We start from the raw sequence: 26,983 nt of genomic DNA on the forward strand, positions 1-26,983 counted from the left end.
ACATCAGCTCAATCAAACAGCTGTTTTCTATCAATTTTGAATTTGTTTTAATTTTTTTACAATTTCATATTAAAACATGTCGGTAAGATAAATTTGTTGTTTTATGCATCCCTCGTTAGGTTTTATACCACTCGCTTCCGGCTCACTCATGCACCCCCACCCCCACACACACAAACACACTCACTCACTCTATGTTCCAGGTCAGTTGGCAACAGCTGAAAGATTTCTTCTCCAAATTTGGAACAGTTACATACACCCATATAGTGAAGGACCACCTGAAAAAGAGGCCCAGAGGGTAAGTGTTCTCATGATGTCTGGATAAATCTGAACCATTAACGTGGGCACGGGAGTTCCAGTCGTCTAAAGCACCGCGATTCGCTGTGCAGAGTTGCGTCCCTTGGACATGCCAGAAACCTATGATCGTGGGTTCGAATCCTGGTTCGCTCTGATTATGTTTCTAGGTTTGTCAGCATCATACCCGTGCTCATGGGTTTCACCGAAGTGGTAAACGTCTGATACCTGCATCACTTCGGGCTTTCCTCCCACATAAAGCTGACACACCGTGATATAACTGGAATACTGTTAAAAGTGGCATTAAACCCAACTCACTCACTCACTCACTCACTCACTCACTCACTCACTCACTCACTCACTCACTCACTCACTCACTCACTCACTCACTCACTCACTCACTCACTCACTCACTCACTCACTCACTCACTCACTCACTCACTCACTCACTCACTCACTCACTCACTCACTCACTCACTCACTCACTCACTCACTCACTCACTCACTCACTCACTCACTCACTCACTCACTCACTCACTCACTCACTCACTCACTCACTCACTCACTCACTCACTCACTCACTCACTCACTCACTCACTCACTCACTCACTCACTCACTCACTCACTCACTCACTCACTCACTCACTCACTCACTCACTCACTCACTCACTCACTCACTCACTCACTCACTCACTCACTCACTCACTCACTCACTCACTCACTCACTCACTCACTCACTCACTGAACCATTAACCATGAAATAGGTCATGAGTATGTAAATTCTAATATAAGTGTTCAGGCTGCCTCTGTGGTTTAGTGTTTGAGCATCAACCCGGAGACTGAAAGGTCTGGGAATTGAACCCGGACGCATCATACCAAAAAACGTTAAAAGATGGTACTTGTTGTTTACCAGCCTGGTGCTCTGCATCAAGGGGCTAAAACAAGGACTGGTCGGCTTGAAGTCAGTATGCTGTGTCATGTGGGGTATTCATGTTAAACTGCGGCATGGTATCCCAGTGAGCTAGCTCTGTAAAATAGGCATTAGCCTGGACTAGTACAAGCAGACAGACAGACACAGAGAGAGACGAACACACACACACACACAGTTTAATAGTTGAAAATACAATGACTTTTAGCATGTTTTATGTTAAATTATGTAAAATGAATTATGTACTATGTGCTATAATTGTATGATGGGTTGTTTATAAATGAAATGTTTGAATTTAGGAAAGCAGTTTTTTCCTTGAATTGTTCAGAAAATATATGTTGTATTAGTTGAAATATTAAGCATCTTTAGCACACTATCAGTATAAGTGAAAAAAACATGAGTTTGGATTGTTACACATGGAATTGAGACAGAAATCACACTTTTAAGAGTTATAGCACTGTAACTGTTTTCTGTTGAATTTGAGCATTGACATGCCGCATCTCTACCAGGATAGCCTTTGTGTCATTCACCACTGAGGAGGAGGCAGACAGCGTTCTCCAAGCAGCGAGGGAAGAGCTGGAGTTGGAAGGGAGGTAACTCTACCATGCTTATGATTCTGAATGTTCAGAGAATCTGAAACTGAACTAAAATGCACACACTTCTCAAAACAAGTGAGGGGCGGTCAGGTAGCCTAGTGGTTAAAGCGTTCGCTCGTCACTCTGAAGACCCGGGTTCGATTCCCGACATGGGTACAATGTGTGAAGCCCATTTCTGGTTTCCCCAGCCATGATATGTCTGGAATATTGCTAAAAGCGGCGTAAAATCAAACTCAGTCACTCACTCACTACAACAAGTGAACTATTTCATGTCAGTAATGAAAAGGAAAGGAAAAAAAAGAATTTCATAACCTGCTACAATGGTGCCAGATTTGTACTGACATATATATGGGATAATCATCTTCTTCATCTTAGGTTGTGTCTCTCCCCAACGCCCCCACCCGAACCCAACACACATGCACACACACACACCCCAACCCCGCACCAATCACCCACCCCTGTCCTGTGCAGAATATTTCACCAGAACCTGTGCTGGTTGTTAGAAGTGACCAAATGGATTGGTTGGTGAGACTCTGTGACTCGGTGTGTGGATTGTTGCTCACAATATCAATCACTAGATTGTCTGGACCAGCTTCAATTATTTACAGGCTGCCGTCATATAGCTGGAACATTGCTGAGTGTGGCTTTAAACAACAAACAAACAGGTTGTAATGGAGCATTAAGATCAGGATGTGGCAACTTTATTGACTAGCCATATACAATGCCAATGATATCATAGAAGTCCATATGTGACGTTCACAAATATGTTGAAGCTGTACAGACCCTTGAAGATCCGGGGTAGAATAGGTCTTCAGCAACCCATACTGGCTGTAAGAGGCGACTATGCATATTGTTAGAGGCGACTAACGGGATTGGGTGGTCAGACTTGCTGACTTGGTTGATGCATGTCATCGTATCCAATTGCGTAGATCGATGCTCAAGATGTCAATCACTGGATTGTCTGGTTCAGACTAATTTATTTACAGACCGCCGTCATATAGCTAGAATATTGCTGAGGCATTGTTAAACCCCCAAAAAACAAAAACAATCTTCTGTCATTGTACAAGAACAGTTCACCTGAACATTCTTGACTTAAAGGTGTAAATTCGTGACATCCACACTTTGTGTGTATCAGGTTGTTTTGAGGGATGACTTTAATTTTGTTAAACAAAGTATTGTGATGCACTGATAACCATCCCAACGGTTCTTTTAAAAGTATCATTGGATTTATTTCTGTTGTCTTCTTCCATGAGGAATTTACGTGTGCACAGAGCAGAAGAATCTAAGAGAACAACGTTCAAGAAGTTCACCGGAATCCCTGACCTGACTACTCAAGATGAAGATACAGCCAAGGTTGGTGATTTATGTAGACCTGCTCAGAGGCCGATATTCATCCTCAATGCTGCAGCAATGTCATTTACAATTCTCAAATTGAAATTAAGAATTTCCCATTTCCTGTTTGTAATAATTTATTGTTGCATTGAATGCAATGTTAAATTACTTCTGAATTTAAGAAATACATGAACTAAAAATCCGAATTTGTAAAAACATAATGATTTTTGTCCAAATTTGCCTGCCAAGGTCATGGAATTCTAGATAAATCCATGAATACTGAAACCTGTTGCTGCTGTGTTTGTTTAGGATTGGTAAAAACATAATTCTCTCTTATGAGGATGATAAAAGAGGTTATCATATCTCCCTCCCTGTCAGATTTATGAGTTCTGATTGTCCATAATTTCTCAGCGGGGAATAAATCTCTTGTTCCCTGCCACGAGCAAGTCAGGCTGCACATAGATTTCTGAGAAGCAGAATAAATCACTTATACCACACTTTAAAGCAAAAAGCTGCACGCTTTTTCCGAGCGATAGCGCAAGATGACCTAAGCTCGTAGTTAAGTCTGTTGTAATTTGTTGGTAATTCCAACATGCATTATGTGTTACCCCTAGGGGATTCAGGACAAACAAACAAAGCTTTATATATCCAAGTTGTGGTAGTCCACAGTTCCCGGGACCAACGGACATCCTGACCCCATCATGCAGTCTGGTGCTGGGATGCAGGTCAATGACCTTTGTGATGACCTTCTACTAAACATCATGACCTTCCTGTCTATCAAGGGGCGGATAACCCTAGAGAGAGGTGACTGTATGAATGACCTGGCTCATCAGCTTCGAAACGTGTGCAAACAATCCTAACCGTGACCTTGATCCCACTGTGTTGATTCGATTCTGCCTCTGTGTGAAAGTGAAGAGTTTGGGATAGCAAGTCAAGCTTGGTCAGGCTCGTTTTTTGTTGGTTTTTTTTCTGCTTTCTTAAATATTTTTTATTTGGTAACGCTTGTTAGTATAGGTGATTGTGTCACCTTCATGCGAATCGAATGTTGCTCATTATATCAATCACTGATTTGTCTGGACTAGATTAGGTTATTTACAGACTACATCATATAGCAGGAATAGGTGTAGCGTTAAACATCAAGGAAAAAACTCTGTAGCTGAAGCACTGAATGTGACTTGAGATGGATTTGTCTCTGTGACTCGTATTCAGAAGTTAACTTATATTTAGCCTGTGTTAAAGTTACTGGGTCTGTTATTTGGGTATCGGCAGATTGAACGCGTCATGACGTGGAGGTATTTCCTCATTGAAGATGTAAGAATTTCTTCGTTGTGACATTTCAGTGTGTCATCGCTGGCGCCACCTTAGCCTCCAGTCCTGGTCGACATTGAAGTCGGTTCACTTCAGGAATATGTTCAAGAGATTTGGAGGTGAGAAAACTCAGTTCAGGTTAAAGAACCATGATGTTACTCCTTCCTTCAACCAACCAACCAACCAACCAACCAACCAACCCACCCACCCACCCATCCATCCATCCATCCATCCATCCTCCAATCAGTCACTCAATGTTCCAGGTGTGACAGACAAAATGCTGCACTCGCTGCTACAGAGGTGCGGATCCAACCTCGTGTCCCTGGATCTGTCTGCTTCTCCCCGACTACTCACCGACTACGCCCTGGACATTATAGGTATGTTCATCATCCATGATGATGCTTATGGTTTCATGAATGAACAATCTCTTCTGTTACGTCTAGAACAAATTGACAAACCCGTGTACCTAGTGCAGCAGCTAAGAAAAGTCTAATTACTATCCTGAGGCAAAAAAAAATTCTATTTCTTTTCGTAAATTTATTTTACAAAAGAGACCTATGTTACTAAACTTCTCTAAGCTAGGGCTGGTATGAGTCCAAATTTACTGCCTGGGTGCCCCCCCCCCCCTAATTACCCAACCCTACCCTGGTACCCACTGTAGGTGTCAAGAGATAGGTACAAAATAGCTGATAGTTTGATTGTAGCCTTAGCAAAATGTATTTAGTTACAGATATGAAATGATCTGGTCATGCATACACTGAAGTTGGCTGAAGCTTTCTCTTATTCAAACATTTAGAAGGCAGAAGTAATCATGCATAGTCAGAAAGAAATGCAAACATTAGTGACTTGTAGTGGAACCATGAAGTTCTACTTCCAGATAATCTTTGTCATAAAACAATATATCACATGACTTACCATGGGTCTGGGTAGTCCTGTGGGTACCCGGGTCCTAGTCAGTACTCGTGTTACCCATCCCAGCCCTACTACATGCATTTTAAATATAGTTATACTGTATACCAGTTTATATATATGTATATACTCACCTCCAAATGAAACGTGAACCAAAGAAACATAGAGAGAAGTATCTGTGTTAAGAAGATATGTTTCCAATGTGTACCACTTCATCACAAAACTAACAATCAGTCAAGTTGTTCCACAGAGTGTCTTTATTGTTATCACGATATGCTGCACGTGATTTCCAAACTTTACACGCTAATCCTGCAAAAGACAAATCTTGAATCATGGATCTATGACGTCACATGTGATGTGTTCATGAGCGTCGGTTCACAAAACACACCAGTATGTTAATGTGCATCAAACCAATCTAATGTCTCTTGAATATGAGTAATTCTTCGTGTATTAACCAACATGTTTGGTATTCACATTTCTTTTGCCGATGAGTATATAATTGTGTCATCCTCCTCTGGTGCTGCATCACAAACTATTTTGCAGGTCACTTTTGCCCTAACCTGACCTACGTGGACCTATCGGGCGTGGCAGTCACCAACAAATCACTCAAAAATCTCAGCACCGAGTGCAGGAAATTGAAGGTAAAGCCAACACAATAGATATCCTCCAAGTAGGTCCTAGTACCCACAATCTTATCAAAATCAGATCTGTCACTCTGATAAACAGGTCAGATCTAATTCAATGATGTGCAGGTTCTTGAGCCAGTCATATGTCCGCTTTCTAAAATGGTTCAGCTGCATTTCATTACTACCTCGATTACCAAATTTCAGTCTTAGCAAACAATACCCACCACAGAACACATATATGCTCCCAGTTGGAAATTAAACTATTTTAAGTGTAGATACCATGGCACTCAGAAATAACAGGATGTGTAAAATATCCTCAATATAATAGTTTAGCTTTATGTTTTATTGTTTGGAATTCCTCATTTACGCTAACTCACTCATACCAGAAATCTTCAAGCCTTAGTGCTGACTGGCTGATTGGAAAGTTCACCTTTCGCGACCTCTTGTGGATTTGTCTTCAGATCTTCATGCAGAGACTGAGAGGTATCATATCGGAGTAAAAGATCTGAGTTGGATGAGATTGCCAATATCTAATACTCGGTGTTCTGTCGAGGCAAATAAGAATTGACGCATATCTTTTACTATCAGAAGTTGAAGTGGGGCCTGTCCCTAGGCATTCAATTCTTGACAGAACAATGAATACTTGTTGTAAGAGATGATTAATGATAGACTGTCTGACAGTTTTGTTTTTTGTTGTTAAATACCACACTCGGCAATGTTCCAGTCTATGACAGCATTCTATAAATAATCAAGTCCAGACAATCCAGTGATTGACGTCATGAGCATCAATCTATGCAGTTGAGATATAATGATGCCTAAACCAAATCAGCGAGCCTCAACTCCCGATCCCATTAGTTGCCTCTTACCACATGGGTTGCTGAAGACCAGTTCTCACACGGATGTTCACGGAGGATGGGGGATCTGATAGTGTGTCAGCATCCCATGATGGCGTGGATCTTGTCAGTCACTGGTTTTCCTGATCCAGATTTATTTGCAGGCCATCGTCATATAGCTGGAATACTGCTGTCTGCTGCATACAGTGAAATAAACCATGTGACACAGCCTGACCACCCGATTGGTTGGTTATTTGTTGTTTAACGCCGCACTCAGCAATATTCCACCTATATGGTGTCTGTAAATAATCGAGTCTGGACCAGACAATCCAGTGATTAATATCATGAGCATCGATCCACGCAATTGGGATCGATGACATGACCACCCAACATTCATAAGTTATTGATGTAGCACATGTAACGCATGTGGTGTCTGTTTGTGACTTTGTTTGTGCCTCTGTTCACCCAGCAGTGAATGGGTACCTGGTAGGATATGATGGCATTGTGGTTTTCAACCTTCTTTCACCCCACAGGTAGCTTGGGTTGTATACTCCCCAAGGAGCTAGAATGACTGTTGAGTGCAGACTAATCCATCGGCCGGGTTCATCATCTTTAAGCGCTTAGAGCATGCTTATGCGTGGAGTACAGCGCCATTTTAATGGATTGTTGTTGTTGTTGTTGTTGTTGTTGTTGTTGTTGTTGATGGTACCTGGAGTCCCCACATGGACTTTGATAGTGCCATAGACATCAGTCATTGGTTTCTCTGATCCAGGGGCGGTGGGGTAGCTGAGTGGTTAAAGCGTTCGCTCGCCACGACGAAGACCCGGGTTCGATTCCCGACATGGGTACAATGTGTGAAGCCCATTTCTGGTGTCCTCCGCCGTGATATTGCTGGAATATTGCTAAAAACGGCGTAAAACCATACTCACTCACTCCACTCACTCCAACCATGATTATTTCCAGATAGAATATGATGATGGTGTGAAACTTTTGGTGTTCTACTCGGGATTTTACAAAGTTACGGCTTCTCCCTCTTCTGTATCTGCTTCTGTGTTGTGATTATCAAGTTTGTTGATGCCCTTTAGAAAATGTCATTGGCTTCAATGTGTTTCTTATGCTTCAGGTGATAAAACTACAAAGATGCATCCATGTTGGAGAGAAGGGGTATGTCTCGATCTTGTTCACATCATGTTTCCAAATTGCGATCGTTTGTCTGCCGGGGAGGTTGGGTAGCCTAGTGGTTAAACCGTTCGCTCGTCACGCCGAAGACCCAGGTTCGATTCCCGACATGGGTACAATGTGTGAAACCCGTTTCTGGTGTCCCACGCCATGATATTGCTGGAATATTGCTAAAAACGGCGTAAAACCATACTCACTCACTCACTTCGTCTGCCATATTGGACATGGCAAGGGCAGATAACTCCAACATCCAAATAGCCTACCGTATTCGACATAATAAGCGTCCATAGCGATATTTGCTAATATATTGGCTAGTGAACAATCCCAATTAGCACCCCTTCCGATTGGTCAATGTACACCAGACTTATTTGTTTGTGTATAATACACACTCGTGAGTTATATACTCTTAATTATGGGCAATTTAATTCTGGAAAATATATCTGCCGTTTATGATTCACACATACTTTACTTTTGTATCCTTTCACTCTGTCAGCATAAACTACGAAATTTACGATCTTTCAACTCTGTTTTTTTTCTCACCAAAATTATATTCCTATAAGAGCCCCTATTTCTAATTTTAAGAGCGCCCCGGGTGCTTATTACGTCAAATACGGTATTTCTATTCCTACTACCCGGTACTAGGTATGGAAATATTTGTCCTGGTTTTGTATTTCATGTCATTATTTGCTTCAGGTCAAAACAAATTGATGGGTCATTGCATAATTGTTGCTATAAAATAGACTTGTCAGGGAATAATAACAATATAATATTATGTGAGTTGTTTGTAATACAGTGACCCCTCTACAGCGCTACCTTCGGGGTCCAAATCATTGATGAGCGTTATAGATGATCGGCGGTTTAACCAAGGTCAAGTCGTAGATGGTAGATTACCAACAAAACAGTACACATGCTCTGTCTACAGATCTACGTTGCACGTTTCAGAGTTTAAAAAAAGAGAAGAATCATTCAATAGAAGTTGTTTATGATTCATAGTGTAAAAAAGAATTTATCAAGTATTAATATGCGCTTTCCAAAAAACACGTATCCCTTCAGCGTATTCAGGTGAATAAACATGTATAACAAAATTGGTCAATAAAAGTATGAAATTTGATATAAAACATCACCAGACATGATGATTTACCATTTAAAATGTATTTCCTGCTCTCCAAGGCCTTGTTTTATATGCAGAGATAAAGATTACCGTGTGTATTTTCTCGTAAACTAAGCCGGAAATAGCAATCAGCTGTGCACACGTTTCCTCCCAATCTATCAGTGATTCAGTTAAAAGTACCCAATGATACAACTTCAAAGAATTTTGATGCAATGTTTGGAAGAAATTGTAAAAATGTTAGTCAATTTTGGGAGCTATGCTTTACCGCACGCTATAACCGAGTTAGTGCTATATTGAAGCGTGCAATAGCAAGGGAAAACTGTAGTAGATTTCCTGAAGGGTGAAGAGAAGGAAGAAATTAATCATAAATACATGAACGATGTTAAGGAAGTGGATGGATGCTGATCGTATATTCTGCCAAATGTAACACACAGCATGGCTGTTGCCTCCTCAGTTTGCTTTTCACACCTCCTAATGGTACTGTTTGGAGTTTGTCTACATCTTTATGTTTCTTTCAGTCTGTGGTGGGTCCTCCATCACTGCAAGGAGCTTGAGCTGATAGATATGGAGTCCAACAGTAATATCACTGGCAAGGTAGAAATTCACTCACGTACGATTTCAACCTGTAGAATAAGTTTGTTATATCCCATCATTTATAAGATTTTTTACGACCTTTCTTGTTCATTATTACTATAGTATTTGGCTGTATCTGGCTATTTATGGAGTTCATGAGTTATCTTTCTAAATGTCTTTTTCGATTCCCGACATGGGTACAATGCGTGAAGCCCATTTCTGGTGTCCCCCGTCGTGATATTGCTGGAATATTGCTAAAAGTGGCGTAAAACCATACTCACTCACTCACTCACTCTAAATGTCTTTAGCCACATTACTGGAAATATAAATACAATGAAAACACTGAGGAAGGAAAACAAAGAGTAAGGAGCTTTAAGCGGTATTCTGTATGGTTTTGTGTTTAGTGTGATTGTTATGTTTCAGTGTTTCCACATGGCCGGGCCGAAGATAAGAACCCTCCATCTGACTGGATGCAGCTCTGTAAGTATGCCCTGAAGGTGAAGGTCGGAGTAATATATGAAGGTCAGAGAAGTTCAGAGAAAGATGTGAAGGACAGTGGAATTTATAAAGGTTGGAGAAATATATGAAGGTCAGAGAATTAAATGAAGGTAAAAAATATTTGAAGGTCAGAGGTCAGAAATATATGAAGGTCAGAGAAATGTATGAAGGCCAGGGATTTTGTCATAATGTGTCCACTCAAGTTGTGTATCACTAAGCTAGAATACCTCCCCATAGGCACTGCATTTTGCTGTGGAGAGTTCCTGCCCTTAGGTGTGCCAGGATCCTGTGATCTCAAATTTGAATCCCAAATTCGCATTGATTATCATCCTTGGTTTGTCAGCTGAATGCTAATGGGTTTCACCAAGGGGTCAAACATCCGAGACCTGTGTCACGATGGGTTTTCGTCCCACATTACGCTGACAGGCAGTGAAATAAGTGAAATAATGTTTCTCTCTCTGTATCCAACAACTCCTGCTGCATTAGTGAATGTTGCATGACAACATTGTGTGACTACGATGTCATTGTTCTTTATTCAGCTGAGCGACACTGCTATCTCCAAGTTGGCAGAGTTATGTCCCCTTATTGAGGAGCTGCACCTTCAGTCTAGTATCCGTCTCACGGACAGCGCCATCGAGATACTCGGCACGGTGAGAGCAGTACCTTGTGGAGCACAGTCCAGTGCGGAGCCAGCCGGGCCCCCCCCCCCCCAAGATTTTTTTATACAAAACAGTTTTATTTGAATCAAGTTGGGGACAAGTGATACTTGTACAAATATTTGCCCCCCCCTGTCAAAAAAAGTTAACTACGGCCTTGCAGTCATTACACAATCAGAGATTCAAATCATATAATCATGTGTCACCTTTCCTTTTGAAACTTGATGAATTCATAAAAGATGTTAAAATAAAAATAACACTGTAGTGTTTGGCTTTAGTTAAAATGACAATAAAACCAATACGTTTTGGATGTGAGATCTAAATTGAAATATACACTTATTGGTCAGTAAAGTCTCAAATAATCATAGTCCAGTGAAGATTCAGGGTTATAATTGGTCTTCAGCAGCCCATGCTTGTCGTAAGAGGGGATTTATTGATAGTTTGGTCAGGCTCGCTGACTTGGTTGATGCATGGCATCGTATTCCATTTGCGTGGATCGATGCTCATGATATCAGTCACAGGATTATCTGGTCCCGATTTGAAAATTTACAGACCGCCATCATTTAGCTGGAATATTGCTGAGTGCGGCGTTAAACAACAAACAAACAATAATCATATACCAGTAATTATTTGGGGTACATTTATACCCACTGTGGTGATTCCAGAGTAGAAAAGGTTCAACGTAGCCCGCGGTTGTCTCCCTTTGGAGATCCCAAGGCAGAATAGGACTCCAGTAGCTCAGGATCAAGTGGTCACAATGTGTTGCCAAGCTGATTGTGTGTCAATATATTTCGAAAGGGGGAATTGATGCACATGCCCTACTGAGGCAGTGAGGTAGCCAAGTGGTTAAAGCATTCACTCATCACGCTGAAGACCTGGGTTTGATTCCCCACATGGGTACAATGTTTGAAGCCCATTTCTGGTGTCCCTAACCATGATATTACTGGAATAGTGCTAAAAGCAGCATAAGACCATACACACTCACTCACTCCCTCTGGGATGCAGATATTTACACGCCGTTGTGATATCTAGAATATTGTTGAATGTACTCTAAGTCAACATCCAGTTGCTCACTACCTCAAAACAATAATGAAACAAGACAGGAATATGTAACATTAATATTTTACCTTACCCCGACTCATACTAATTTATCTATTTCCCAACATCTTAGAAAACATCTCACTCCAATGCAATCCCCGATACTAATTGCCTATCTATTCTTATTTATGAAACGTGGAAACTCTTCCCAACATCTCGCCCAAACACACCCCTCTCCTCACCGGAAACACATGACCAAACCCTCTGACTCATCACTCCTTAAAACCGCCTCCGTGGTCTAGAGGTAGAGCGTCCGCCCGGAGACCGGAAGGTCCAGGGTTCGATCCCTGGCTGCGTCATGCCAAAAGACGTTAAAAGATGGTACTTGTTGTTACCCTGTCTGGCGCCCGGCATTAAGGGGCTAAAACAAAGACTGGTCGGTATACTGTGACTGAGTGGGGTATTCATGTGAAACTGTGGCATGATATCTCAGTGGGCTAGCACTATTAATCGGCATCAGTCCGGACTAGTACAAGCAGCCACACACACACACACACAAGTACATGCACGTCGCTATATAAGTGCAATAATCTTGGACGCGACGTTAAACCCCATTTCACCTCACCTCACCTCATCACCCCTTAAGCAAATGATATAAATATTTCTATCATGAATAATTGATCTTTGTTTTGTTTATGGGGTGATGATGGTTGTATTTGCAGAGTTTTCCAAATATGACAGTCTTGGAGGCAACAGGGTCGTATCCAGAAAGTAAGTGTGACTTCATTTTGTCATTGCTTCATCTTTCAAGCTTTGTTGTAATATGTATGGGGTACAACAGATTCCACTTGTTCTTGTCATAAACCATACCCGTGCTCATGGGTTTCACGGAACTGGTAAACGTCTAAGACCTGCATCACTTTGGGCTTTCCTCCCACATAAAGCTGACATGCCGCGATATGACAGGAATACTGTTAAAAGCGGCGTTAAACCCAACTCACTCACTCACACTCATGTCATAAAATTAATTTCTTTATAAGTTAGGTGAGCTACAGTGTATCGTGGCTCTCTTTTTTCCACCTTTTCAAGTAGGCCCTTGACCTGGGTGAAATTAATGTATGACTTGTATCCTGACCCATGAAGATCCGGGTAGAGAATAGGTCTTCAGCAACCCATGCTTGCTGTAAGAGGCGACTATGCTTGTCGTAAGAGGCGACTAACGGTATCGGGTGGTCAGGCGCGCTGACTTGGTTGATGCATGTCATTGTATCCCAATTGAGTGCAGCGTTAAACAACAAACAAACAAAACAAATTTATGTCTAGGTGGTGATGATGATCGTCAAATATTGATGGGTTCAATGCAGTCAGCTACAAACAGTGTTTATCAGTGTTTATAGTCATGTTTACTAATCAGCCAAACTTGTCAGTAATCAGCTGGTAGGTGCCACAACAATGATGGCGATTGCTATAACATATTGTTTGGGGTGCCAAACCCCCACCCTCTAGGCTTCCATCATGCCGCTTGACATGCATCCAATGAGTTTTGAGTGATTTCAGTGTACAAAGATGGTACAACAGATTTAGACTGGGATTTTCACACACAATGCATGACCATGCACGTTTAAAAACTTAGTGCTAAATAATGTACCGGTATTGATTTATCATACTGTGCAATAAAAAAAAGACCAAAAAAATTGTTTTCAACATTGATTGTTTTCCTTGTTTGTTGTTTAACGCGGCACTCAGCAATACTTCAGCTATATGACAGCGGTCTGTAAATTATCGAGTCTGGGCCAGACAATCCAGTGATTGACATGTGCATCGATCCTCGCAATTGGGATACGATGACATGCATCAACCAAGTGAGCGAGCCTGACAACCTGATCCCGTTAGTTGCCTCTTACTGCAAGAATGGGTTGCTGAAGACCTATTCTACCCCGGATCTTCACGGGTCATTTTCAACATTGAAATAATGGCATCTGCGTACTGCTCTGTGACACCTGGAATACCACTTAACAGGTGTCTACGTCTGATGAACCAAAAGGGGGTTGGCAGCCTCTTTGTTCTGGTCACAATAGTTTTTTTAATGTTATTAATGTAGTAGAAATAACCGAGGAGAGAGGCATATGCAGCATCCTGCATCTTGTGACTTCTCATCTCTTTGTTCATCAGCATCTTTGGAGAGTTGGAGTGCACTGGGACACTCCGCTAACCTGGTGAGTTCAACTTTCATACAACCTGACTTCAGATTGGAAATATTCTTCACGTTTTTTCAGACAATTCGTTATGTAGGAATTACATCTGGAACACAGGATGAAACAATCAGTACATCTATTTGACGTATATATAAGTCTGTAATGACAATAGCACACATACAGAAACACTGTCAGCCCTCGATAACACGCCATCTCATTCTACGCAATTACCCCAAACTAACTCTCCCATCGTCACACCATCACATCACAATATCTTAGAATTTATATACACACACAACATAGACTACCAATGCAAGGATACAAACAAACCTCGAGCATCAAATCAAAACAGAAGTGATATGTGTGGACTTTGAAGGGAGATAGCTCCGTCAAGGGGTAACATAAAGGCCACTAGAAAATATGGTCAGACTGTACAGACTTCACAGTTATAAAGTTACAGTCTATAACTTTAGGCCCTAGTCCGAAGTCCAAACCTAGAAAAATTCTGTTCAGTGAAGTAAGCTGAGTTAATAATAGTCTACATGATTTTAGCTACATAATTGTAGCAGGGCATGGAGTCTTCCAGGGGCGGTCGGGTAACCTAGTGGTTAAAGCGTTCGCTCGTCACGCCGAAGACCCGGGGTCGATTCCCGACATGGGTACAACGTGTGAAGCCCATTTCTGGTGGTCACCCCCACCCCTGTGATATGTCTGGAATATTGCTAAAAGCGGCGTAAAACCAAACTCACTCACTCACTCACTGGAGTCTTCCAACAGATGACATCCTCACTTGGTCAGCGTGCAGACAGGATTAACTTCGTTGTCAAGTGAACTTGGAAATTTTATGGCAGCTACATATTAAAAAAACACAAAATTCTGCTGAAAGTCCAGGCTAGTAGTCTCAAAAGTTATTGGCACAGACCAGTTAAGATACAAACTATATAATCAAAGAGTAAACAACGGTACACTCCCCTCATGACATCATTCTAGTCCTATTTTATACAAAACAAATAGTGCCGGGGCACTGTAGCTCACCTGGATATGTAGTCAGCAATGTAAAATGTCAACAAAGACAGACACTTAACAAAATATTCAAATATTTTCTGCCTAATTCTGAGGAAATATTAATTTCTGACGCTTTAGTCGTCCTTTTCAACACTAAAAGAATAATTAGACATTATGCTGGGGACTGAAATCATTTTTTCTCTCCTGATATGTTTTTCTGACATTAGTAAATGGTCTGTTTGCAGCAGTAGCGATGACCATGTCATGTATGTCTAGCCAGTGCCAGTGATTGACTTACACTTTACACCTAGGTTGAGCTGGACCTGTCGCAGAACATCGCCGTGGGGGATGCCGCCCTCGCTGCCATCTCTGTTGGCTGTCTGCAGCTCAGGTAAGACATATCCTCATACTCTGTTGTCTGACATGTAGGGGGCGGTCGGGTAGCCTAGTGGTTAAAGCGTTCGCTCATCATGCCGAAGACCCAGGTTCGAATCCCGACATGGGTATGATGTGTGAAGCCCATTTTCTGGTGTCCATATTGCTGGAATATTAAGCGATGTAAAACCATACTCACTCACTCACTCTAACATGTAGTCTTCTATGGAATGTCCATGTGGGATTCCCAGTTCCTGTCTGTAAGAGGACCAGATGTCGGAATCTGTGACTTGGCTGATTACTTGTCATAGTACACTGATAGCACAGCCTATGTGCAAACTTCAGCAACCCATGCTTGCCACAACAGTGAGTGAGTGACTATGGTTTTACGCCGCTCGGGTGATCAGGTTCGCTGATCGGTTGACTTCATGTCACCATCTCCCAGTTGGGTGAATCAATGCTCATGATGTCAATCACTGGATTGTCTGGTCCAGATTTGATTATTTACAGGCTGCTTTCATCTAGCTGGAATATTGCCAAGTGAAATATTTTTTTGATATTACTTTATTTTTTGTTCTGTTAGAATACTGGACATCAGCAGCTGTCATCAGAGTGTGACGGATGCCGGCATCCAGACCTTGGCCCAGCTGCCTGTTCTGGAGAGTCTCTCCATCAGCTACTTGCACATGGTGGGAACAGATTGTAGGCCCGAACACTGACAGCACACGGTACAGGCATTAATGGGGGTGACGTGAAATGGGCGTGTTCAAGATTATAGTACTTCAATACTGACGGTTGGCGAAGGTGGCGAAGGGGTTCCTAATAGAATAGAGATTTAATAAATTGGATCATTCGGGATGCAGTGTTGAGGAAAACAAGGTTTACATGGGAGTCTGAAGCATGTTACACCTTACTCTTTCACACAACCTCTTCTGTCATGTTACATAACTTCAGTGGAATATTATTTTATTGGTTTTCCTCCTGAACTAATGTTTATCTTGACACGGCCTTTCAATTGACAAGGTTACCCTGTTGAAATGATATGGAAAAAAAAAGATGTATGTGTAGGATAAAGGGTCCCAGGGTTTTTGTGATACTGTATTTAGAAGGCGACTATGCTTGTCGTAAGAGGTGACTAACAGGATCGGGTGGTCAGACTAGCTGACTTGGTTGATGCATGTCATCGTATCCCAATTGCGTGGATCAATGCTCATGATGTCAATCACTGGAGTGTCTGCTCCAGACTTGATTATTTACAGACCGCTGTCATATAGCAGCGTTAAACAACAAACAAACAACACCAAGAACAAAGTATACATTGAAGTTGCTGTACCACAACAAGAATGGGAAAAGTGCATGTATGTGACAGATTGTGTACACCAACGTCCACTCACTAACTCACTCACTCACTTACTCACTCACTCACTCATTCTGTCCAGATTCATGATGAGAGTCTTGAGCTGATTGCCATCAATGGCCGCCTCCGGAAGCTGACAGCTCGAGCCTGTGGAGGACTCACAGACCGTAGTAAGTCTCTTCAGCTCAGGAACTCTATCACAAAGCAATCTTAGCGCTAAGACTATTGTAACACCCATACTTTAACATAGACTTACTACAGTCGTAGCGCCAAGATGATCGACTATACCATAGACTTATGACAGTCAGATGATAAAATGACATATGATTGGATGACAGTGAAGGTCAAGGTAATTCAGTAGGAACAAGCTATTTAAGAAAAACTTGTGTACACAATAACTTGAGTATTTATGAATAGACTTTGATGAAACCTTCTATACATGATCTCTTATGTGGCGTCTCGATTGATCAACTTTTGGATGACATCCATATGAGGTCAAGGTCACTGGAGGTCAAACTATGGAACATGGTTATACATTTCTAAAAGTTTGGATTAAGTCATGAAAACCTTTCCAATCAGTATGATTGACTCTCAATAAATGACTACTGTATTAAGGTACTGCTTCCCATGAGGGTAGTGATGTTTTTTAAACCAGAAGTCGTTGTAATGTTGTTAAGGTAGCTTGAGGCATGCAACTTTCTATTTCAAATTTGTACTGCATTGGGCATGAGTTTTATGTATGAGATCCTTGACAACGGTCACCGGATGTGGTAAAGTTAAAACGAATCCAACCAGCCCATCGTACCCTATAATAACAGGCCTCAAAGTTCTGACTAAAATGGTCGCCAATGCGAGCTAAATTTCAATTTTTCTACTTCTAAAATTCAGAGGTAGCCAAATGACTACCTTGAAAAATATCTTGTGGCGACTAAATTCTATTGCTACATATATGTAGACACAAAAATGTACATGTCTGCTACTAATTGTACTTGCTAATAATTCCTCCAAAAGTCAACAATGAACCGAAATGCATAAATATTAATGTAATTACAATGTAGTATTTTATTTTAGTTGATAGTTTATTGAATAAGCAAGGATATACCTATATTGTCTAGTAACATAAACTGCATCATTGTTCGAGTCACAAATGACAAAAATCAAGTACAGATTCCACTGATATACAATAGTAGTTATTTGATCAAAGATAATTTCAAATGCTTTTGGCTGCCTACACTATCAGCTCGACTTCTTGATTTTACCTCTGGCTACCTGGAAGAAAGTACTTGTAGCCATATGGCTACTTGGTATAAATATCCAGTCCTTAATGCAAACCTATTTTCTAGTGAACCATCAACAGCCACTATAAACAATTGTTGTTGGCGATGTTACACCACAACTTCTATGCAATGGGACTGCTTCTGTGTTTTTTGGTGAAAAATAAGTTCAGAACATGTCAAAATATTCGCAATTAGGCAGTCAAATTTAAAAAACTGACCTGACACACATTTGAACTGCTGCCGTATTGTTTCAGGTTTTACGAGTGTAGCTGAACATTGTTCCCGGCTGGTTCACCTCGACATCAGCGGCAACATCCACATGACCAACAGCATCCTCATCGCCTTCATCCACGCTGTGGGGGTGTCCAGCAGGAGGATTGTCCTACATGCTGGAGGTACACTGACGGACATTGACTCAATCATCACGATGCTTGCAGCAGACACACAGACATTGACACAACCATCACGATGCTTGCTGCAGACACACAGACATTGACACAACCATCACGATGCTTGCTGCAGACACACAGACATTGACACAACCATCAAGATGCTTGCAGCAGACACACAGACATTGACACAATCGTCAAGATGCTTGCAGCAGACACACAGATATTAACACAACCATCAAGATGCTTGCTGCAGACACACAGATATTAACACAACCATCAAGATGCTTGCTGCAGACACACAGACATTGACACAACCATCACGATGCTTGCTGCAGACACACAGACATTGACACAATCATCATGATGCTTACTGCAGACACACAGATATTGACACAACCATCAAGATAATACAGACACACAGACATTGACACATTCGTCAAGATGCTTGCAGCAGACACAGACATTGACAGAACCATCAAGATGCTTGCTGCAGACACACTGACATTGACACAATCATCAAGATAATACAGACACACAGACATTGACATGATCATCAAGATGCTTGCAGCAGACACACAGACATTGACACAATCATCATGATGCTTGCAGCAGATACACAGATATTGACACAAACATCACAATGCTTGCAGCAGACACACAGATATTGACACAATCATCACGATGCTTGCAGCAGACACACAGACATTGACACAAACATCACGATGCTTGCTGCAGACACACAGACATTGACACAATCATCACGATGCTTGCAGCAGACACACAGATATTGACACAAACATCACGATGCTTGCTACAGACACACAGACATTGACACAATCATTAAGATGCTTGCAGAAGACACACAGACATTGACACAATCATCAAGATACTTGCAGCAGACACACAGACATTGACACAATCATCAAGATGCTTGCAGCAGACACACAGACATTGACACAATCATCACGATGCTTGCAGCAGACACAGACATTAACACAATCATCACGATGCTTGCTGCAGACACACAGACATTGACACAATCATCACAATGCTTGCAGAAGACACACAGACATTGACACAACCATCAAATCTCTGTGCATCTATGAGATTTGGATTACCATGACTATTTGTTGAATGAAAATGCTACTGATTGAAGAGAGCAGTGACATCAAGGGGACTCTCGGTCAGAATATGTTCCCACTTCCTTTGTTTGTCATAAGAGTCAACATCCGTGGTCTTGTGGTAGAGCGTCCGTCTTGAGAGCAGAAGGTCCGGGGTTCATTCCCCGACCGCGTCATACCAAAAGACGTTAAAAGATGGTACTTGTTTTTACCCTGTCTGGCGCTCGGCATTAAGGGGCTAAAGCTAGTACTGGTCGACTCGGAGTCAGTATACTGTGTCTGAGTGGGGTATTCATGTTAAACTGCGGCATGGTATCTCAGTGGGCTAGCAATATATATCGGCAACAGTCTGGACTAGTACAAGCAGCCACACACACACACACACACATCGCTATATAAGTGCAATAATCTTGGACGCGACGTTAAACCCCATTTCACCTCATCTCACCCATAAGAGTCAACAGTCCAGACAGCTTCCATCATTACGGCAGGTGTGTCTGGTCCCGATGCCTCTGTACGGGCTGCCCTGATATAGCGCGAGTATTGCTGGCTGCCTCATAACACAACATTCACTGGTTCAAGGAACACAATGGTTCAGTGTCACAGATTGCGTTCCCTTCTTGCAGGAACCAGTGTGGTGCCGGAGAACGTCTCGGTGCCGTCGTGTCTGGAGGTCAACCTGATGGATCTGTCCATGTACCACCTCCGCGCTGACCGAGAGTTGCTTCTCCCAGGTAGGTTGTCAGTCATTGACTGAACCTGTATGTCAACTCGCAGAAATAAAGTTGAAAAAAAGGTTTTACCACCAAAAGGGTTGAAGTGACAATACCTTACTGAAAACATTTTGCAGTTATGCTATGGATGACATGTAGGTCCATGGTAATAATAATAAGAATAATAATAATAATAATAATAATTAAAGCTGCAAGCAGCAATGGCGGGCTCCAAGTAACACTGTGCCCAAACGTCCATGTTCGAATCCTCAAAGGGTTTCCTTGAACCAACTCCGTCAAATGTAGGCACCACTTGCAGGGTATCGTCGCAAGGAAATTGACGAGTGCCAGAGTGTCCAGGTCTGTTCTAAAACCATTCCCGACCTCGAACATGTTCGAATCCATAAAGGGTTTGCTTGTACCAACTCTGTCAAAAGATGTCACCAGAAATCGCCGCTACGAAATTGCCGTGTTCCAGGGGTGTCCAAAGTATTGATCAAATATTACCACCAAGCAGTGTTACTTTTAGCACACAACCAATAACAATAAATGAGATGCATATGGCACACTAACTTCATGTAAACTTGCAATAGTTTCTGTGGAGAACCTTACAAGATATGATCTTCAAAGCAAAATTTCGTTGAAAAATATGATCAAAATCAAAATTCAATACGACCGTAACTAATAAAGATATCCAAAATCGGCTATTAACGTTTCATGTGTTATGTATGGAGACAATTATCAGAAAGTTTGAAAACATTTCATGCAGTGGACTCAAAGTTGTTTGCATTTGAAGACAGGTACCTTAAAAACACTGTGAAAACCTTGAATCCAATATGGCTGCCAAACCACGTGACCAATGACCAAAGTCAAAGAACAAAAAATGTCAAGCAGCTCAAGCAGCAGATACATGCTAGGTCTCAACGTAATCGGATAAGCGGTTGCGGAGCAATAGGGCGAAATACATCTTCAAAATATTCTGTTCTTTTAGTTATCTGCCCTTGGCCTTTGGGCCTACGGCCTTGGGATTTTGGCGGGCACCAGTACCCACCGGTCCACATACACACACAAAATGTGAACATAATTGAGCCAGTGGTTATTTTTCTAGCTCTGGTACAAAAATCGGCGGAATAATAATAATATTAAATCAAACGCTAACACTGGGACTCTTCAGCCTTTCGGCTTGGTGACTCTTCAACAGGCTGTAACTTCTTTGTCAGTTGGGCTCAAGTCAAATGGATTATCGTTCTGCGTTCGTCCGGGCCCCGGGTTCCTGTCGCATTGTTGAGATAAAGTGCTAAAACCTGTTTCCCACCTCGTTCATATATTCGAATCCTCAAAGGGTTTACCTGTACCAACGCCGTCAAATGTAAAGAACCTCTTGTGAGACATCACCACTACTAAATTGACATGTGCCTGGGTGTCCTGGGATGTTTAAACCAATTTCCAACTTCGACCCTGTTCGAATCCTCAAATGGTTTGTTTGTACCAACGCCATCAAATGTAAGGAACCGCTTGCGAGACATCACCCCATGTGTCCCAGTGTGTTCTTAACCCATGTTTGACTACTACCATGTTCGAATCCGTATATGGTTTGCTTGTACCAACTCCGTCAAAAGATAGTCACCGTTTTCAGGACATTACCGCTACCAAATTGGCGTGTGCCACAGTTTCCCAGAGTGTACTTAACCCATTTCCGACCTCCATATTCTAATCCCTAAATGGTTTGCTTTTAACAACGCTGTCAAAAATAAGGTACCATAGCAATTGGCAATTGAAAAATGAAGAACCAAGTCAGCGAGTCTGACCACCCGATCTGATTAGTCGCCTCCTGTGACATGCATAGTTGCCTCTTGAGACAAGCATCGGTTGAAAAAGGCCAATTCTAACCCTGATCTTCAAGGGTAGTACACATAATACTGAAGAAGACTGTGGAGAACGTTTGGGTATCTGCAAAGCCAGTGAATGGGGGTTTATAGTAGATTTATGAGGCGCTTCCTTCAGTATTTGTACTCAAGTCTCACATTTTACTAAAATCAAATAATACCACCAAGCGGTGGTGCTTTCAGTATGCAACCCAGAAAAAATTTAGGTACATATAGTATCAAAACTTTATGCAAACTTTCCATGGTTTCTGTTAAGAACCTTATAAGATATGATCTTTAAAGTAAAATTTGGGTGAAAAAAATGGTCAAAATCAAAATCAAATATGGCCGCAACTAAAAAAGATATCCAAAATCGGCTATTAACGTTTCATGTGTTCTGTATGGAGACCATTCTCAGAAAGTTTGAAAGCATTTCATGCAGTGGACTCAAAGTTGTTTGCATTTGAAAACAGGTACCCAAAAGACACTGTAAAAACCTTGAATCCAATATGGCTGCCAAACCACGTGACCAATGACCAAAGTCAAAGAACAAAAGATGTCAAGCAGCTCAAGCAGCAGATACATGCTAGGTTTCAAAGTAATCGGATAAGCCATTGCGGAGCAATAGGGCGAAATACATCTTCAAAAAATTCTGTTCTTTTAGTTATCTGCCCTTGGCCTTTGGGCCTACGGCCTTGGGTTTTTGGCGGGCACTAGTACCTAACGGTCCACATACACACACAAAATTAGAACATAATCGACCCAGTGGTTATTTTGCTAGATGTGGTACAAAAATCGGCGGAATAATAAATAATAATAATAATAATAAATAATAATAATAATAATAAATCGAACGATTTCAATAGGGCTCTACAGCCTTTCGGCTTGGAGCCCTAATAATGATGATGATGATGAAATCATTTATATTGTTGAATTTTCAGTCCCTTTTGACACTAATGTGATTCACAAGATTCAGGAAAAACATGGCAAATATGCAACCTTGCTTTCGAAATGTCACGCTTGCATCCCAAGTACTAAGTTGTCCGTCTTCCCATTGTTCTCGGTGCCTTATGTTTGGTATCTCCCAATCTGTTGACCGACATTGGGAGAGTACCCGGGTTTGCTACCAGGAACATAGCCCTTCTGACAATCTGGGTAATGCAGAAGGCTGCAGTGTTGGGGAGTCTTCACATTCTCCGAAAAGTTCTGGGTGGGTTTGACTAGGCAGCGCTTCCTGGGAGATGTCCCATTCGCTGTCTGGGCTGTGTGTAGAGGGGGCAAGGGCCCTGAGCTGATGATGAACCTAACCAGCCTGACTGTGCCAGGATCACCCAAACTCTCATTGATGCATTTTAATCTGTACATCATCATCATCATCATCATCATCATCATCATCATTATTATTATTATCTGATATTGATGATGATGATTATTATTATTATCATCATCATCATCATTATTGCAATCATTATTATGACCCTACCCAAGGTGCCTTATGAGACCATTGTAGTCACATTGCCATTCAATCCCACCGGGTACCCCTTTGTCTGGCCATGTTGTGACATGTGTTGTTAATTGCAGAGCCATATGAAGAGGATGTAGAGGAGGACTGGGACCTGGACGTGGAGGATCGCCCCGACCCTGCAGGTGACAAATACACTTGGCACTAGAGACGTTCCCCGTGAAGATCCGGGCTAGAATAGGCCTTCAGCAACCCATGCTTGTCGTTAAAGGCGACTATGCTTGTCGTAAGAGGCTACTAACGGGATTGGGTGGTCAGGCTTGCTGACTTGGTTGATGCATGTCATCGTATCCCAAGCATGGGTTGCTGAAGACCTATTCTACCCCGGATCTTCACAGGTCTCTGACAAGCCTAGTTCGGCAAGGGTGGAAACTGGACTTTTAAAGTCAGTTAACTCCCTTGCCTCGGCAAGATGGTGTCAGTTGATCTCAAGTGAACTTTGATCACCCCATCTCACTGAAGGATGTGCAGGTTCTTAAACCAATCAGATGTCAGCGTTCTAAAACAAATCAGCTTCATTTCTTTACTGACTGGAATAAGACACTTTTTTATTTTTAAAATAAATAAATCACACAGAACACAAATATTCCTTTGATGAACTCACTTGTGGGTGTAGATGCTATGGCTCACAGAACAACTGTCTGTTTAACTTATCCACAACAATATCATGGTGCAGCCTTTTTTTAATTACATTCGGAACTGACCATTTAACTACTCCCTGTTTTTTTCCCATAGTGAGCAGCTCCCCTTGTCTAGATTAATGTGCTAAACTGTTACAGGTAATTTCAAGCCGGCAGGAGAGGAGGTAGGAGAATGCCTGTGGGAGGAGGACGAGAGGGAACAGTTTGACGACCTGTCTCACAACTTCCTAGACAATGACGACCCCCTCAATGAGGAGTTGTGGGACCTTGGGTGACCGTTGCCATGGCGATGTTATCAACCCAGGAATCGGCATCTAAGCCAAGACATTTCACTGGCCAGTCTCTTAGCATCAGAAACACATAGGATGGTGCTACGCACGAGTTATTTCTCACAGAGTTGCAGGCTTGGCAGACGTAACGCTGGACTTGGAGTTGGTGGCCAGTGGATCAGTACTTGACTTGACTTCAGTACAACACTGACCAAGGGAGACTGGTACAGATATGGTCTTCTTATTGAGGGAGACAAATAAGAATGGAGATGTCATTACACTCAAGAAGGCTCTGTGTTTAGTGAGTGAGTGAGTTGGCTTCACCCTACTTTGAACAGCATGACAGTTAAATCCAAAGTGGAAATCGGAAGTAATGCAGGTCTCAGACATTTACCACTTTGGTAAAACCCCAAAATACGGGTATAGTGCTGACAAACCTTGAAACAGAATCGGAGTGAACCGGGATTCGAACCCACAATCCTAGGTTTCTTGCGTGCCCAAGGGACGCAACTCTGCACAGCGAATTGCGGGGCCTTAGACGACTGGGCCACCCATGGCCCTGGAGCTATGAGTAAGGGAACTTTTCTGATTGGTTCTGATCAAAGCGTTAGCTGTGTAGTTGCTTCTCCATTATACAGAAATAAAAAAGAGTACTTTATTTTTTTCCCTCCAAGACCACCAACAAGTGGGCATCCACTGAACTCGGCTTTTTAATACAATGTCACTTGTCTCAGTTTTTGTTTTCAAAAGCTACTGCCCTTGATCTATATTCTTTTACTTAGTGCATAGTGTGTACAATAGGGACAAGTTTTCTCAGAAACTACTGAAGTTACATGAATGAATGTTTGCATGCTTATCTTAGAGATACTTGTGAAGACTGAGTTCGAAAGTTGATCCTGTAGGGCCTTTGATCTGTTATTTTACTTGGTGCATGTCTGTAATGGGGTTTTCTCAGAAACTACTGATGTTAGCTTGTACTTATCAATACTGAGTTATTTTTTCCTGAGGAGGGGCCATTTGTGTTTATTAATTCAAATTTAATTATTTTTGTGATGACATAAAGCTGCCCAAGTGCCTATCTTTTTGTCAGGCTTTATATGACTATAAAGTTTATATTCATTACTATATGAACAAACAAAATTCTAATGTGCCCCGTGGCGGGGAATAGTGATAACACTGTTTTCTTGTTATGTATGTCTTTAGTAATTCTGTTATAGGGAAATGGTTTATGACTGACTTACTATTTCCTAGATGAATTTTCAGTTTGTTTTATCAGATTAGTTGAGATTGTGGTCTATAAGGTACTTACTTTCTAACTGTACAAATTACATGATGAAATAGATATTTAAACTGAAATAAATCATGTTATTATCTTTTAGACATGTCCTGTTTTTAGTTGATGTGTCAGTTGACAGAGATGTTCCTGAAGCATCCTTGAAATGAGAGACAGAGTATGTATGTATGTATGTATGTATGTATGTATGTATGTATGTATGTATGTATATATAAAAATACCCAACAGAAGTACATTCATCCTAACCGTCACTCAAAATTAACATAACATATATATTAATCACAAGCAGATGTGAAAAGAGCACAAAAGATTAACTTCATGTCAAGCGTCGTTGGAACATTTGTTCAATAATTTACAAAGAGTATAACACCCGTTTTCAAATCTGAGTCGTGTGATACATATCTCAGTTGAAGATAAGTTTAAGATATCTGGCATATATTCACTCATATCACTCTGAACATCATAAACGCCGTGATATAACTGGAATACTGTTAAAAGTGGCGTTAAACCCACCTCACTCACTCACTTAACATCACAACGTAAGTCGTCATACTTGTTACAATAGATAAAAAAGTGGACCTCAGTCTTTCCCCGAGATAAAACGAAAAGGGCATATGCAGATGTAGATGGTGTGAGTGAGTGTGCATGCATGTTTTCAACAAAAATAACAAAATGTATCTATATTTGGGCATACAAATTATGTGTAAGCATTTTTGTATTTTAAGTGCACACACACATGCCCCCACACACACGTGCATACACATGCACACACGTATATACACAAACATATATGCACACACGTACATACAGACACATGTACACACGTTAGTACACACATGCACACACACATGCACACACGCCGCACTCAGCAATATTCCAGCTATATGACGGCGTTCTTTAAATTGTATACACACGCACACACGCACACACACACACACTTAAAAAAAATCTGAATCAGCACTTTATAATATCATAAGATTATGAAAATAATTATTACCCTCTTAGAGGGGGGCACGGGTGGCCCACTCGGCTGAGGCGCCGCGATTCGCTGTGCAGAGTTGCGTCCCTTTGACACGCCA

At 41.6% G+C, this 26,983-nt stretch overlaps 1 protein-coding gene across 1 annotated transcript in view; it reads left to right on the forward strand.

Annotated features, from left to right (window-relative positions):
* The window catches only part of LOC139472344 (putative RNA-binding protein EEED8.10), a 28,842-nt gene extending 2,922 nt beyond the window's left edge, over positions 1-25,920 (forward strand). The window contains exons 3-22 of the mRNA XM_071254805.1: positions 201-295; positions 1,729-1,812; positions 3,069-3,168; positions 3,810-3,951; positions 4,488-4,574; positions 4,719-4,832; positions 5,908-6,005; positions 7,947-7,987; positions 9,632-9,707; positions 10,110-10,166; positions 10,724-10,834; positions 12,601-12,649; positions 14,051-14,094; positions 15,390-15,469; positions 16,037-16,142; positions 16,893-16,980; positions 18,342-18,482; positions 20,227-20,334; positions 23,760-23,825; positions 24,480-25,920. Of these exons, the coding sequence (XP_071110906.1) occupies positions 201-295; positions 1,729-1,812; positions 3,069-3,168; positions 3,810-3,951; positions 4,488-4,574; positions 4,719-4,832; positions 5,908-6,005; positions 7,947-7,987; positions 9,632-9,707; positions 10,110-10,166; positions 10,724-10,834; positions 12,601-12,649; positions 14,051-14,094; positions 15,390-15,469; positions 16,037-16,142; positions 16,893-16,980; positions 18,342-18,482; positions 20,227-20,334; positions 23,760-23,825; positions 24,480-24,616 (1,824 nt within the window). The 3' untranslated portion in view covers positions 24,617-25,920. The remainder of the gene's footprint in view (positions 1-200; positions 296-1,728; positions 1,813-3,068; positions 3,169-3,809; positions 3,952-4,487; positions 4,575-4,718; positions 4,833-5,907; positions 6,006-7,946; positions 7,988-9,631; positions 9,708-10,109; positions 10,167-10,723; positions 10,835-12,600; positions 12,650-14,050; positions 14,095-15,389; positions 15,470-16,036; positions 16,143-16,892; positions 16,981-18,341; positions 18,483-20,226; positions 20,335-23,759; positions 23,826-24,479) is intronic.
* The last annotated feature ends 1,063 nt before the right edge of the window (positions 25,921-26,983 follow it).

This window comes from Haliotis cracherodii, unplaced genomic scaffold (assembly GCF_022045235.1).
Source record: "Haliotis cracherodii isolate W230 unplaced genomic scaffold, xgHalCrac1.p SCAF_24, whole genome shotgun sequence".
Classification (NCBI taxonomy): domain Eukaryota; kingdom Metazoa; phylum Mollusca; class Gastropoda; order Lepetellida; family Haliotidae; genus Haliotis; species Haliotis cracherodii.